Source organism: Typopeltis vanoorti, chromosome 10, assembly GCF_054136105.1.
Source record: "Typopeltis vanoorti isolate ZY-2024b chromosome 10, IOZ_Tvanoo_1.0, whole genome shotgun sequence".
Classification (NCBI taxonomy): domain Eukaryota; kingdom Metazoa; phylum Arthropoda; class Arachnida; order Uropygi; family Thelyphonidae; genus Typopeltis; species Typopeltis vanoorti.
Window position 1 is genome coordinate 10,161,539 of NC_143558.1, and position 15,862 is coordinate 10,177,400.

Consider the following 15,862-nt stretch of genomic DNA (forward strand, 5'->3'; position numbering starts at 1 on the left):
TTTTTATATATTCGATTTTATACTTCTGCTTAAAACAAAATGATCACCTTCTATTTCAAATCCTCTGTATACTGCCAAGTATACAAAGGATTTAGGAAACCATTGTGTTAAATATACTGATATATTCTCGGAGATCTATCAGACTAATTTTTTGTTGTTTTTATTTTAAATAATGAAAGATGAAGCCATTAGTCTGCAAAAACTATAAACATTCCCAAAAGATTCGTGATCATAGAAAGATATGATCTGATTCAATCTGATTTCTATAAAAGCTAATTTTAGAAACTTAATAAAGTTCATAGCATTGAAATGGTTTACAAATTAACAGTGTAACCAATAATTCTCTTTTATTCATACTGGTCCATTCAAAAAAAAGGAAACACTGTAGCCATATGCATTTTTTGTCACATGTATATATTCAGCAGTTCTTGAAATCCTGGTTAAATGATAACTGTTCATTTTCATCAAAAATATAAATGGCTTAAAATAAAAAATAAAAATTTGAACAAATGACAGTAGTGTTATTTAATGAGAAATAACAATGAAACATATTTCAGAATACTATATGAGCCCAGATTTTTTTTTTTAAATATTATATATTTAGTCCTTCAGTATAAAACATTTTCAGCATACACAGAGGGAAAAAAAATATATATATGTATATATATTTATTTATTCAGCTGACATGCTGCATCACAATTTTAGTGTACATTTAGTTCTTATATATCTTTAAGAATAAATTCTTGTCTAGGCAAATGAAACTTCATTAAATAACATTTTTAAATTATATCTCTACAAGAACCATACATCTATCATATTCTCTTTGTTTAAACTGCATATTTTAAATTTTTTAGTCTTCTCATTTTAGTCCCATCCACCAAAACATAAAATTAAGCATAGTCAACAGAATATTCTTCAAATGTACAGTTAATTCACAGTGAACTTTAGCCTTCTTCTAAGATAGCTACATCTTTTACTTCTTTTCAATTACAAGTCATATGCTCCAAAAAGAATACTAATATCTTTGAAATAACAAACTCCTGAAGTACATTGTCTATTATATTCTGTATAGGAGATAAAATTCATCCTTAATATTTTTTCTGAGATAATCTTAAATTAATTTTGTCAACAATGAAAGAAAAAAGTTCCCAGGGTAAATAAACAACTTATAGAACATGACTGGAATTATTTAACATTCCATATAACTGAACTTACTCTTTTAAAAAGAATAACATTCTCTCTCTCTTTCTTTCTATCCAAAGCTCACCACTGATGTGTTACAGAAAATTTACTAAGCAAACTTTCCAACATGACCATAAACTTTTCTTAGTGCCTATGATTTCATTATAGCGAGAGTTAACTGTATGTATAAAGGCTTTTTTCAATTAGAATTCAACATTATTTTTATACTTTTAATAGAAGAGTTGTTATAGTATATAGAAGAACTTTTTCTATTACTAATTTAATCTAGTAAACATTCTTTCACAAGAATGATTGAATTTAATGATTTAAGTATCTTTCAACTAAAGTAACTATATCTGTAATTATATCTTAAATGACTTTAGTAATTTAAGATATAATTTTAATACATATTATGAAAAAAAATTAGGATTTTTTTCTTTCAAAATTTAAAAATATATAACACATGGTATTTTCAATCAGACAGTAATAGCTTTAAAAAGCTAAAAAAATGGGCTTTTTAAACTAAATAAAAAGTACAAATTAATCCAAAATTTTTAATAGTGTTGTATATACAATATACTGCTAATACACAGCTTTCGCCTGATAATTTTTTAAACCTGGGTATATTCAATAGGGACAGCCATTAGACCAATGTCCTCTCTGACCTACAAAAAATATTAAGCAGCACAATCAATCATTTCAGAAAATCAATTATATGACATATTCATAATAAATAATGATGTATAAAAAAATATACTAAAGCTTAATTATTAAAAATGCAATTTTCTAAAACTACTACAACACACTTATCATCCTATTATCAAAATTATCATCCTTTTTTGTGGTGATGATGAGGCGAGAGATGAAGTGGATGCAGAGTAAAATGAAGAGAATTGTAGATATGTATGGAAGAGTGAAGAAGATGGAAACAAATGAAGTTGGTATGAAAGAGGTAACAAAAGACTCATGAGTGGCATTGTACGAGAATTCAATTACTAGAGATGTGGTAAATGAGAAGATGACTAAGGTTTGTTTTCTGGGAGTAAAATGAATAGAGTGATTGAAGCACTGGATATGAGGTTAGTAAGTGAGCAAAAGAGTTGGTATGGTACCAAGAACAAATGACTTGACTGGAAACAAGGAGAATGTAAGATTACATATCAAGAGGTTGTTGAGAAAGATAAAAGATAATAGTGTGATAGGAAAGGTAGTCAGTGTGTTGCTCAGTCATGACAGTGATTAGATGAGGCATTTGAATGATTCTGGTGTCATTTGGAGGGATTACTGCTGGAAGGGAGGATAGTAAGGAGTGCAGAGAATGAATATGAGCAAGTAAGAAACAATGTTGAAGAGTAAGGAAGGAGGGATTGAAGTGGTGCTTATGAGTGGAGAGACAGGTAGCATGACAGTAGAAAATGAGAGAACAAGTATGCAAAGACAAACAGGGAATCGAGGAGACTCAGGGTGGACAAGGGAATACAGCACCAGAAAGGTTGAGACTCAAAGAGGAGGTGAACGTATGTGTTTGTAGACTAGAATGGAATGGGATGGCCTGGGACATAGGGAGAACAGTTGGATTTGAAGAGGGTTCTGGGATGAGTAAGGAGTATAAGAAATGGCTTGAGGAAGGTATGGAGAAGTCACATCAAATAAGTGGCATCAGTTAAAATTGTCATAGATCCAGGAATGAACTGTTATGTTTGTCAGAAGTATCAAAAACAAGGGAAAAGAAATGATTGCATTAGGATGACATCCTGACAGGAATAGAGATGGAAGCGTATGATGTTTTTCATGAACAGAAAAGGTAAAAAGGGAGGCAGAGGGCTACTGAATGATAAAATAAGATTTATGTCCATAAAAAGTGGAGATGCAATGGGGAAAAACAGTGGCAGTGGTTTTGAGAAATAGAATGAAATACTTAGTCAGATGTTGCTGTAAACATAGTAATGTGAAGTGTATAGTGACAATGGGTGATTTTACTTATGGCAATACAGACTGGGATGATGAGATGGCAACTAGAAATAAAGAAAATGACTTTCTTGAGTTTTTGAGGGACAACTGCCTCAGAGAATATGTAACAGAGGGAATGCAAGGATTGAGGACTCTGGATTTGATCATCTCATCAGAGAATGTCATTATAAATGAGGTGTCAAATAACCTCTAGTTGGTGAGAGTGACCATGAAGTGATTACCTAGGGTGGCAATCATGTGAAGACTTCTGTGAGGAAAGGTTACATGTGAAACTATAAAGCTTGTCATTATGAGAATTTCAGAAGACAGCTGCAGCTGTAGCATCAAATGAGGAGTTGGGTAGAAAAGAGATCAATGCTGCTTGGGTACTATTCAAGAACTATCTGGAGAAGCAATGTCGAAATGTATTCCAAGGGTCAGAAATTAAATAAGGTATCTGTGAAAAGAGATTAAGTATGCAATACAGAGAAAGAAAGCATTATGGAGACAACATAAGATAAGAAGTAATAATCAATTTCATGAGAAGTATAAAGAAAAGGCAAGGAGGATGACTCGGATGGTAAGGATAGCAAAAGTGTAGTATGAGCAGCAATTAGCTAATGAAGTAAATACTACGGATATTGTCCAATATTTTATATTGAAATACAATATTTTAATTATTTTCAGTATTTTTATACTGAAAATAATTGCTCAGGGGCTCACTTTAGTGAGTAAGGGCATGGCAAACCTGAGGTACCTGATGCAGGACTATGCCTTACTTCATGTAATATACATCTGTTATATTATCTGTAGACTGGTCTCTCCTCTTCCTTCCTTGCTTCTTTCTTCTCTTCTTGCTCCTTACCCCCAATGCTATTAGAGTATTCGAGGGCTAGGGGTGAATCTTTCCTATTTTGCTGTGTGATTTCATCTTATGCACTATTGTGAGGCACTAACCCATCTGTCATGGTGCTATAAGACCAAATACCTCCCCATGAAGACAATGCAAATGATGAATAAAGTAGGAAAATTACATACTGGCTCGTCTGTCACCCAGCATAAAAAAGGGACGAGCCCTTGGGCTTAGGTAGAGGGTCTAGGTCAAAAAATATGATACAGTCCCCACTTGCTGCAATGAGTCCACCTACAGTGCACAATGATAGAAGGATATTAGTAGGAACATATAACTGCAAATCTCTACGAGATGATGATAGATTGGAAGAACTGATAAAGGAATTGGACAATATAAAATGGGATATTGTGGGCCTTTCAGAGATAAGAAGGAAAGAAGAAACTCTCATGCGATTAAAAGATGGACATCTACTCTACCACTGTGAATGTGACAGAAACTCAACTGGTGGTGTAGGATTCCTAATAAATAAAACAATCAAGGACAATGTTCTGTTTGTTAATAAAATAACATCAAGAATAGCTGAACTAAGTTTCTTCATAAATAAAATATACCAACTGAAAATTATATAAATATATGCCCCAACTATGGAGACCATCCAGATGAAGAGATAGAAGATTTCTATGAAACATTAGAATCCACATTAAATAATTCTAAAGAATTCTACATAATTATAATGGGTGACTTTAACGCCAAGATTGGAAGCAGAGATGACCATATGAACTACATCGGTAAATTTGGATTTGGATAGAGGAATGAAAGAGGAGAAAGACTTATTGAATTTGAAGAAGAAAATAACCTCTTTATTATGAACGGTTTTTTAAGAAGAAAATCAACTGAAAATGAACTTGGAGAAGCCCAAATGGACAAACTTACAATGAAATAGACTTCATCCTCTCCAACAGAAAATATATAATAAATAATACCGAAGTGCTTAATAGATTTAATTTGAGTCTCAGGTCTGAGTTAGTCCCATGGGGATGGAAAGAGGGGAAAATAGTTCCACTGCATAAAGGAGGCTCCAAGACTGCTGTTGTAAATTACTGACCAAAGCATATCAGCAATTGCTGTCAAGGTCTTGGAGAAAATAGTCAAGAGGAAAATACAGGATTGGATAGATGAAAATGGGATACTGTATGGGGGACAGCATGGTTTTGTGAAGGGTAGATCATGCCTCAGTAACTTGCTCACGTTTAATAACACAGTGACGGCTGAACTGGATAAGGAAATGTAATGGGTTTACAGTGATTCTACTGGACCTTGCTAAGGCCTTTGACAGGATACCACATGGAATTCTGATCAGTAAATTGCAGCATATGGGGATGGATATAGGGTTGGTGAGATGGAGAGATATCAGAGAGTGGTTTATTCAGGAGTAGAGTCCAAAAGACAGCCTGTGACTAGTGGTGTGTGGCAGGGTTCTGTTCTTGGACCACTACTGTTCAATTTGTTCATTAATGATATAGGAAAGGATCTAAGAGGAACTGTTCATTTGTTTGCTGATGATGCAAAGTTGAGTAGAGCAATAGTGAGTGCACAGGATGTCAAAATCTTGCAGGATGATTTGGATAGTTTGGAGGACTGGGCTAAGGAGAATGGATCTCAATTTAACGTGGAAAAATGTAAGGTTATGCATTTTGGGGCGAAAAGATTAGCAGCAGTATATCACATTGGTGGAACTGTACTCCAGGAGATTGAAGATTCCAGGGATTTGGGAGTGTTGGTGGATAGGGAGTTGAAGTTTAGGGGGAACATCGCAAAAGTGGCTAAATCAGCTCATCAAATCATTTGGTTGCTGAAAAATACTTTAACAAGCAGAGACAAACAGGTTATTGTTCCTCTGTATTGAGCCGTGATAAGATCCCATCTAGACTACTGTGCCCAGATATGGGCGCCAGGGTTTCTTCTCGATGGAGAGGAGGTGGAGAGGATCCAGAGATGAGTGACCAAGATGACAGCAGGTCTATGGAATGAACCTTATGAAAACAGGTTTGTGGGTTGCAGAAATTGGTTGATAGGCAGAAAAGGGTGATATGATTGAGGCATTCAAATTACTGAAGGGTTTCTATAAGATTAATTCAGAAGATATTTTTGAGAATAGGACTGGTGGTGGGAGGACTAGGGGCCATACATGGAAGCTGGGCAAGAGTATGGTTAGTAAGGGTGTTAGAGCTAGGTTTTTTACTTGGAGAGTGGTGAATAAGTGGAATAAGCTGCCAGAGTCTGTTGTGGATGCATGATTGTAAATGAGTTCAAGGCAAAGTATGATCGATACTGTGTGAATGTCGAATAGTTGTTCTTGACATGATGTTAGGGACCTCCCTCGATGAGTCTATGAATGCCTTGGAGTTGCCCGTAACAATAATAATAATACAGGAAGTGACCACAGACTAGTAAGGGCAAAAGTATGGATCAACAAAAAATGGGAACGAAATAAGCTCATAAGAAAAAAGTCCAATTTAGTGAATCTACAAAACCTCTACCACAATAAAAGCTGTTATAGAGAATCACTCAAAAATGAACTAAAAAAGTTAATCACAGCTATTACCATCAATGATGCTAATGAAATCAAAAATACACAAAACAAACAACACTCAAGGAATTGGTAGGTCATTCCCTTCCTACATAAAAAATACACAACATTTCATAAACAAAATTAAAAACATTATGCTCAATGACCAAGATTTATTAGTCAGCTTTGACATAACTTCCCTTTTCACCAATGTCCCAATCAATGAGATGAATCTTGCTCCTACAGAACATATTTCCACACGACATCACGGCCCTCTGCCCACATACTCCGCTCCGGATATTTTGTGTGGCAGAACAATTTTTACCTTCAAAAAGAAGGTAGAGGCATGGGCTCACCACTCCCCCCCCCCCCCCCAATAGCTAACTTTTATATGGAAGACTATGAGCAATGAGCTCTAGATTCGGCAAGCCTAAAGCCCAAAATTTGGCTCAGGTACGTCGATGATATTTTCACTGTTTGGCCCCACAGCTGCGAAGCACTAAATACATTCCTTAGCCACCTGAACAAGCAACACAAACGTATCCAATTCACCATTGAAATGGAGAAAAACAACTTTTTTCCGTTCCTAGACACACTCGTCACAAGTCTTCCCTTAGGCTGTCTCTCCTTCTCAGTTTACTGCAAACCTACACACACAGGGGTCATAAAAACAGAGTTTATGACCCTTAAACACAGAGCTTAAACTATGTGTTCAAATGAAAAGCTCTAAACCAGGAATACGAGACTATCAACCATACATCTATAAAAAAATGGATACAGTAAAAACTATTCACAAGATCCTCCACAGAGATACCACTAAAAACAAAAAAGATTTCAAGAATGCCATTGCCATACCTTATGTTAGAGACATTTCTGAAAAAATAGACAGAACACTACACAAATACAACATCAAAACCACCTTTAAAACCCCCCAAGATTAAGACACCTACTCAGTTCTTCCAAAGATCCTCTTCCACACCTAGCCCACTCTAAGGGTTTACAAAATACAATGTACATGTAACCTACCATACTGTAAAATTCGATGCAGTAGGAATTTTTTTTCTTAACTTTGCTTCGACTTTTACAGAGGTGACGAACATTGTATATAGAAGGATATCGTAATTTAACATTGATTGTGGATTTTTGGTATTACGAATTTTGTATATAAGGTTTATATTGACTGTAGTTATAATAATTTTGTGATTTGAAAAACCATTGTTAGATTGTGATAGAGTGGAAATTTATGTATTCCTATCTTATCACAGTCTAACATGCTTTTCCAAACAAAGAATGAGATAAATACAGTAAATTGCCTCTAAGTGTAAAATAAGTAATGTGTATATATGTATCAAATGTGTTCTGTTATGAAAAGGTTAAATAAGTATGTATTTTGTGCCATTCATGAATGTGGTTAATTTAATATTGAAAGTGTAAAACATTAGCAGAGCATTATAAAACATGTATAAAAGAGTTATGGAATGTAAGCACAAATTCAACAGTTGGGGGGGAATCAAGTCCAAAGGTTATGCAAAGGAACGTCTCGCCCCAAGTAAACAACGTGACATCGGCGTACGTGTGATAAGCAGGGCAGAGAATGGACGCCATGACGTAGTAGCACGTGTGAGTTGGCTGGACATCGAAAGGGGCGTGAATCGCCGAGAAAGAATAAGTGAAATATAAGGGTCATGTGACCCTGTAACAAGGCTTTTTTCCCTGGATTTCCTGTGTGTTCGTCCCTCATGGTGGCAGAGGGTGACGGTGCCTTGATGTCGGACGGCTCCCGATAGGCAGCTATGGTCTTGGCGGCCGTATTCACCACGAAAAGAAACAAGTCTGGCTGTCCACAGAAGGCCAGTTTCCTGTGAACCTATGAAGCACTAAAGAACCGAAAAGGGAAGATAAGTAGACTTTGTTTGTGTTTAACAGAATATGTGTCATGTTAATATGTTATGGAAAAGGAACATTAATGTTATAGGATAAGATTGTATTGCTATCAGTTTAGAGGGATATTGAATTTAATCTTACTATCTGTCGTTGTGTTTAAGTTCGCTTTTATATTGAATGAAGTTAAGGATATGTTAGAGTAAAGAATTGGCATAAAATAAAGAGATTGTGAAAGATATGAATGTTATCTTGTGTAGTCTGACAGAGCTACGGAGTTTTAGATTGATTGTGATAATAGTACATCATTAATGCATTAGCAAAGGTTAATATAATTCTTACTTTAGGAAGCTACTGTATAATATTTTATAAGTGTAATAGTAGTGTTTGAATTTTATATACCTTGTCTGAAACTCCCTTAAGATGGGATTTAATTTAGTGTTATTATGTGTATCAACTTTGAGTATAATAAACCTTGCTTTTGATTCTAACAAAGACTTTCTGTGATTTCTGGAATCCGATGCACCGCTTATAAAATATTAATGTGAACCTATGTGGGATATTTGAAAAGGGTATATTTTGGCCACGTCTGCAGTATTGATAGGTATCATTAAGTACTGTCCAGAGATTACCTCTTGGTTGTTAATGTTTAATAATCTAATAGCGCTAAGTGGCGCAGCAAAATAAATAAATTTCTTGGCGTTTTACGAGAGGTAAATCTTAGACACTCTGATACTCTGGTACTGCCTCTATCTCGAGGAAATTCCGTTGTCTCTCAGAGGTACCACGTGCTGCCTGATAGTGTATTACGGAGATAAAGCAACAAAGGTTTAAAATAAGTGTGAATAAGAAGCGAACAACATAAATAGCGCAGCCGGTAGGATAGTTTTAATAAGGAAGAAAAAAGTTACAACATAAATGGTGCAGCCGATGAGGTTAATATAGAAGAAGTTTAGGTTAGAAAAGATTGAATAAAATACAACACAACCATTGTACAAGACAAACCAAGAATTGGATACAACACCATGCAAGTATGTATTGAGAAGGTAGGAATGTTAAACTGTGTATTTCAAGGGCAATGCCTTAGAAAGCGGCCTGTCATTTTTAAGTGGTTCCAATTTCAAAGAAAGAGCTTAAAAGCTTTGTTTGTAAAATGTAAAGGTCTCTTCAATTGTTCAAAGTTTAACCTAATGCATGTCTCAAGGACAGTGCAACAACAGGTGGCAAACAACTAAGGAGCTTCTGCTTGTAGTGAATAAAACGGTTTTTGTGTGTTCGGGGGAAACAAAAGTAATCAACAACTCTGAAGGTCACATCCCCCCTTTTGCACAGGAATGTTAGGGGGTTCTCAAACCTTAAGCCAGGGACCGCAAGAGGAAGTATAAGAAAGGATCAAGAAAAGATCCAGGTTTTTTTTTGAGGTATCCAGAGGCAGCAAATCCAGTATGCAGCGATGCAACAGCGGCAGTATGCTGGTTCGCAGAGGCAGAAGTGAGAAAGGAAGCAGGTATGCAGAAATGCAGAAGGAAACGCAGTCTCCTCTCGTAGTGTCTCAGAATCCAGCATCGCGGATCCATTGGATGTCCGAAGAGAAGTAGGGAAATGTCTAAGAGAAGTTGAACCGTAATATGCATCAAGCCCCAGGAATTCTTCATGATGCGATGCCGCTAAAGGAAAAAAGCCTGCACGAATGTTAAGGCCCAGGATATAAAGGCAGTATCAGTGAGATATGCTCCAATCCCTGAAAATCTTCCAAGACACGACAGAGCTAAAGAAAAGGAAGCCCGCACGAATGTTGAGGCCCAGGACAGAAAAGAAGTCGGTGGAACCAGATAAGAGATGAAAGAGCCAGTTCAGATATATGTGTCAAGAGAAGAACTGCGAGTACAACCTTTCAACCTTTATGTGTATGTTTAACATTTCAGAAGATTGACTGATATTTGGCAGGACAATTCCAAAGTTAATGTGTGTTATATGTTCCGGACTAAGCAGTAAAAGACGTGTTGGTATTAATTTAGATATGGTAAACTTGTTGCTTGAAGCATATATATTCACAGCAGGACATTTATAAAGTTAAATTATGATTGTTTGTTCCAGACTAAGAGGTTAAGGAAAATAGGTGTAATTAGATATGAGAAACTTGTTGTTTGAAGTATATGATAGTATTGCTGCATGTGTTTTTTTTATGTATGTACAATGTATGGGATTTTAATTCTTAGCTTAAAAATTTTAAAGAGCCAATTCATTCATTAAACTGTATTATTGCATCCTAGTTTAATAAATATATTTGTTATGTTAAAGAATATGTATTCACTGATCTTTGATCCAATGCACTGTTTCTAAATAAAATGTGAACCTGTGTGCAAATTTGAAAAGTAGCCACGACTGTCAATAATGCTTGAGATAGATCTAGAAAGATACTGCAGGTGATCTTAATTATATGTAATACCCATAAAGAGGAATCCTGGATGGCGCAGTCGTAACATTAAATAAATTTTCCCAAGGTTCCCAAGGTATTAGAAATTAGATAACCTATAATAACTCAGGAAAACGTGTAAAGCGTAAGATTAGAGTATAGAGTAATAAAGCAAGTAAAGTAAATAGAGTATAAAGAGAAAGTAAAGTAGACAGAGATAAGAGAAAGTAAAGTAGACAGAGATAAGAGCAAGTAAAGGAAAATAGAGCATAAGAGTAGGGCATAAAATAAATAATAGTAGTAGCATAAAATATACAAATGGGAACAAGACACATCATTTTACAATACATAGGGGAAACAGGGCGAACCATCCCAATTTAGGAAGGACGAACACAAAGGATACATTAAATACCTCCATTTTGGAAAAACCGGCCTTTCAGACCACATACTCCAAACATATCACAGAATTGATTGGAAAGGTACCAAGTCCCTACACTGCACCAAAGTGTAGTGTCGGGACTTGGTTTGAGAGGAAATTTAAAGAAGCATGTGAAATGCTCAAACATAATCCTAACCTGAACAAAAATGATCGTCTAACCATTCCAAGAACGTGGAGGACCCATTTGCAACATCTATAGCAACCAGAACAAGCCAAAGAAAAATTTTAATACAAGAGGACTTGGCGAAGTTTTTTTTTTTTTTTGTTAACTTTCAATAGCAACTTGAACTGTACAAGTCCAGAAGAAAATCTTAGTACAGAAGGACTTTAGTAGTTTATTGTAGTTTTTTATTTATTTATTAATTTTTTAATTTTATTTATTAATTTTTTACTATTTTTATTTTATCTTTTTTTATCACTAGAGGTCAGGGTAAGAAAAAGTTCAATTAACAGCGTAGATTTAATTTACCTTTGTAGAGTGCAAGAGCATGTAGCTTGGCTTCCTATACACATGTATCTTTCTGATGATGACCTCAATACAGGGGTTGAAGCGTCAAGTGTTATTTTATTAATAATAAGTAAAATAATCATTTCAACACGTGTGTTTTGTTTCCCTAAATTGGTAAATATGAATAAAACAGAGAAAAATTCCAAAAAATTGGAACAATTCACTCCTAATATTAATTTTTAAAAAGGACAATAAGGAAGAAATTAAAAACTACAGACCTTACTCCCCACCATATATAAAGTCTTCACAAAAATTATAAATAATAGAATAAAATGTAAACTAGAGGGAATTCAATCCTGTGAACAAGCTGGATTTAGAAAGAATTACAATACTTTGGACCATATTCACACATTAAGTCGGCTCATTGAAAAATCAATTGAATACAATAAACCCTTATGCCTGGCCTATATAGACTACGAAAAAGCATTTGATTCAGTTAAAACATCTGCAACACTAAAAGCACTTGAAACCTAGGGAACTGAGAAACTATATATATTGAAACACTAAAACATATTTACAATAATGCAACTTCTGTAATTAAATTATTTAAAAACAGTGAAAAGTTCCCAATACAAAAAGGCATCTGGCAAGGTGACACCATATCTCCCAAATTAATTACAGCTGCACTAGAGGAAGTCTTTAGAAGCCCTGATTGGGAAACAAAAGGAATAAGCATAAATGGAGAAAAGCTGCATCATCTGAAATTTGCAGATGATATTGTCCTAATAGCTGATTGGATTAAAAATAAATAGAGAAAAAACAAAAATAATAATGAATAAATATATAAATCATAGAACTGTCAAAGTTGAAAACCATGAAATAGAACAAGTTATTTCATATGTATATTTGGGCCAATTGTTATCCTTTGAGGATTGCCAAAGTAAAGAGATTGAATGAAGAATTCACCTTGGATGGATTGCTTATGGGAAAATGAGAGACATATTCAGAAGTGATATCCCTATGAGTCTAAAAAGGAAAGCTTTCAACCAGTGTATACTTCCTGTCCTAACATACGGAGGAGAAACATAGACTTTAACAGAAGCCCTAAACAAAAAGCGAGAACAACACAACATCAAGAGATAGGAAGAAAAGACAAATACCAGGATAAGATCTCAAACAGGTGTCAAGGATATTGTAAAATACATTAAACAGGTTAAATGGAGATGGGGTGGCCATATTGCCAGATGCAGTGACAGGAGCTGGACTAGAAAAACAACAGAGTGAAGAACAATGGATGGAGCAAGACAAAGAGGAAGACCGAGAAGAAGGTGGAGGGATGAACTGGAATGGAACAAATTGCAGGAGTGATATGGATGAGAGAGGTAGAAAACGAGTGGTCTGGAAAAATCATGGGGGGAGACCTTCGTCCAACAGTGGACAGAACCAAAAGTTTGAAGAAGAAGTATTTTATAGGTACTTCCATAATTACTGTGGAACCATTATTCTTCCACATTCTGTTGTGCCTGTTAAAACAAGGGCAGTAGCTGCCTGGCATCCCTTTTTAGTGCAACTGCTACTTCTCCTCCTCCTCTTTTATGCCTTCTACCTCTCTTCTCTGGAACAGCCTTCCTCATGTAATATTCCTAAACAATTACAATCAGCAACTCTTCAGGAAAAAAAAAGTTAATAAACTTCTTTTGCAATTCATAACTTATTTTTAACAGTATTATGTTATATAGTGTTCCTCCTGAAGTAGCCACATGAAGTCTTGGGTTTCAGCATAGCAAACAGCTTTCTCATGATGTAGGGCTAGTGAGTGGTTGCCCAGCACCTACTGGTATATTGATAACAAGTAACTCATCTCCTCTCTTTACTACAAAGTCAGGCTTCCTCAATCCAGTGCTAGTCCTATAGTGGGGGGTATAATGCTGTTATCCAACTTTGCCATTAGTATTAGTAATGTATGTGGACTAAAGTCAGCTAATCCACAAACCCTATTCTAGAGACCAAACATCAAACTTTTTTCAAAATTATTTCAGGTTTACAATAGTAAGCACAGGGATGGTGATCTCAACTGGGCATTTATATGCCCAGTTGAATATTCATATCTATGACATCCAGCTTATCCATATAATAGCATAATTAGTAAATGATATACATAATAATTCATTTATGTGGAAGCACAAAGATAAATGTAATAGAAGATTCTTTTCCATTTCTGTGAGAGCATTAAATTCAGTGATTGCCTTGCATCTCTTACCTTATAAAGAAAGTAATTTCTTAATATCAGATTGCAACATTATTATCATCAATCATATCTTATACTTTAAACTGTTTCTATCTCATCTCACACAATATGAACACAAAAATTATACAAGTATAACAACATCTGCAACTTAAAATGAGCTGTCCAATTTACTTATATTATACAACTCATAAAATATGTGTTAAATATTTAGCTAATAATAATATAAGACATTGCCAAAACAAATCTTTTGTCATCAGTATTTGTTAAGAAACATACCGCAGTTAAAACATCTTCCATATCCCCCATAATATGCATAGGGAAGTCCTTCTACAGATGATTCCTCGTCAAAATTCATATTCATATCATTCCAGTCAAGATCTGAGTATGAATCTGAACTACTGCTTGAAAGTAATGGTGCAACTTGCAACCTTGTAACCACAGAATTAGGATCTGAATGGGTGGATGAAGCAGGCTGACTAGAATCTGTAGATCTAGTAGTCTGACTGGAACGTGTAGATCTAGTAGAGGGACCACACTTTTTCTTCTTCTTCTTTTTCTGAGTTTTTTTAGGTTTTGTTGCTAAGATAATGTGTAATAAATTAAAAGAGGTTAATTTGATATCTTTTCTTAAGTAAGCACAATTAATGGAATCAGAATATGTACATTTAAACTACATGGATTTCCAATATCACAAATTATACTGATCGTTTACTTCATATGTTCAAAATTTCAGTCATAACTAATAGATGTAAAAGATTAAATCCAATAATCAGATTTCAATTCTAAAACTAATTTGGAATTACTTTTAATCGTATAATCTAATATCCAATTCAGTTATAAAATTAAGAGCACTGAAGAATAATAATAAAAGTTATCAAGATGCAGAAATAATTTATCAAAAAACTGAAGTGTTCAATGTGGTGAATACATAGTTATTAATAATGATGTACCAGGCATTACCGGTAGCAAACATGCTTTCAATAATAATAAGAAGAGTTTATATATGTATTTAAACACTTAAGAAAATGTACAAGTCCTTAAAATGTGTAAATGCATACATATAAATTATATTTACAGTCTGATTAATAAGAATTTTCAGACAGTTCAGTTCTTTCAAAAATCTGTCATCATCATCATTGATTTCCTAATATCTATCTTAAAGGGGTGTATACGATAATATGACAGTACTACATGATTATATTATTACTAATGCCCTGTCAGCCTACCACTTGTCAGCACTCCAATATCAGATCTTATATTTCTATCATCTATAGCAGCGTTTCTCAAACTTTCTAAGCCCAAGGACCAGTAAAATGCCTAAAACAATTCTGCGGACCACTAGGTTACAGAGAGCTAGGGGGGGGGGGGAGATCCGCCATTGGCGGCACCTTTTTTGGCGTTTATGAAATCAACGATTTTGCGAACAGAAAAGCAAGAAAAATAACATTTTAGAATGTTGCAATTAAAGTTTTACTTCATAAATAAACATACTATTTTTTTAATTTATTTCCCTACATCGTTTTGATTTTTTGCATTTTTTTTAAAAAACCTATGTAGGAATTGCCAACATTTCGGAAAAACTGTGCCATTTATAACATAATAAATCTAAAAGCATGTTTTGAAAGATATGGCAACATAATTAATTAAATTGGAAGTAAACGATTAAAAGTGTATCATCATTGAACAAAGTTTTAATTTTTATTAAGTAAATAAATAAGATGATATAATTATGTTACTACTTACTTTTAATGGGATGGTTGAGCTTCTCGGCCCTTGCAGAGTTGCTGGGTATCTGGCTCAATATTGGTCAACTTCAGTCGAAGATCGGCACACACACTAAGACGATTTCTGTATTTTGTTTTTATTTGAAGGAGCG

General features: G+C 34.6%; 1 protein-coding gene across 1 annotated transcript in view; it reads right to left on the reverse strand.

The window, feature by feature from the left end:
- Positions 1 to 485: 485 nt before the first annotated feature.
- LOC150102168 (E3 ubiquitin-protein ligase rnf8-like) overlaps positions 486 to 15,862 on the reverse strand; it is a 125,145-nt gene continuing 109,768 nt past the window's right edge. The window contains exons 8-9 of the mRNA XM_090399167.1: positions 14,263 to 14,565; positions 486 to 1,847 (exon numbers count right to left, since the gene is read on the reverse strand). Of these exons, the coding sequence (XP_090255293.1) occupies positions 1,810 to 1,847; positions 14,263 to 14,565 (341 nt within the window). The 3' untranslated portion in view covers positions 486 to 1,809. The remainder of the gene's footprint in view (positions 1,848 to 14,262; positions 14,566 to 15,862) is intronic.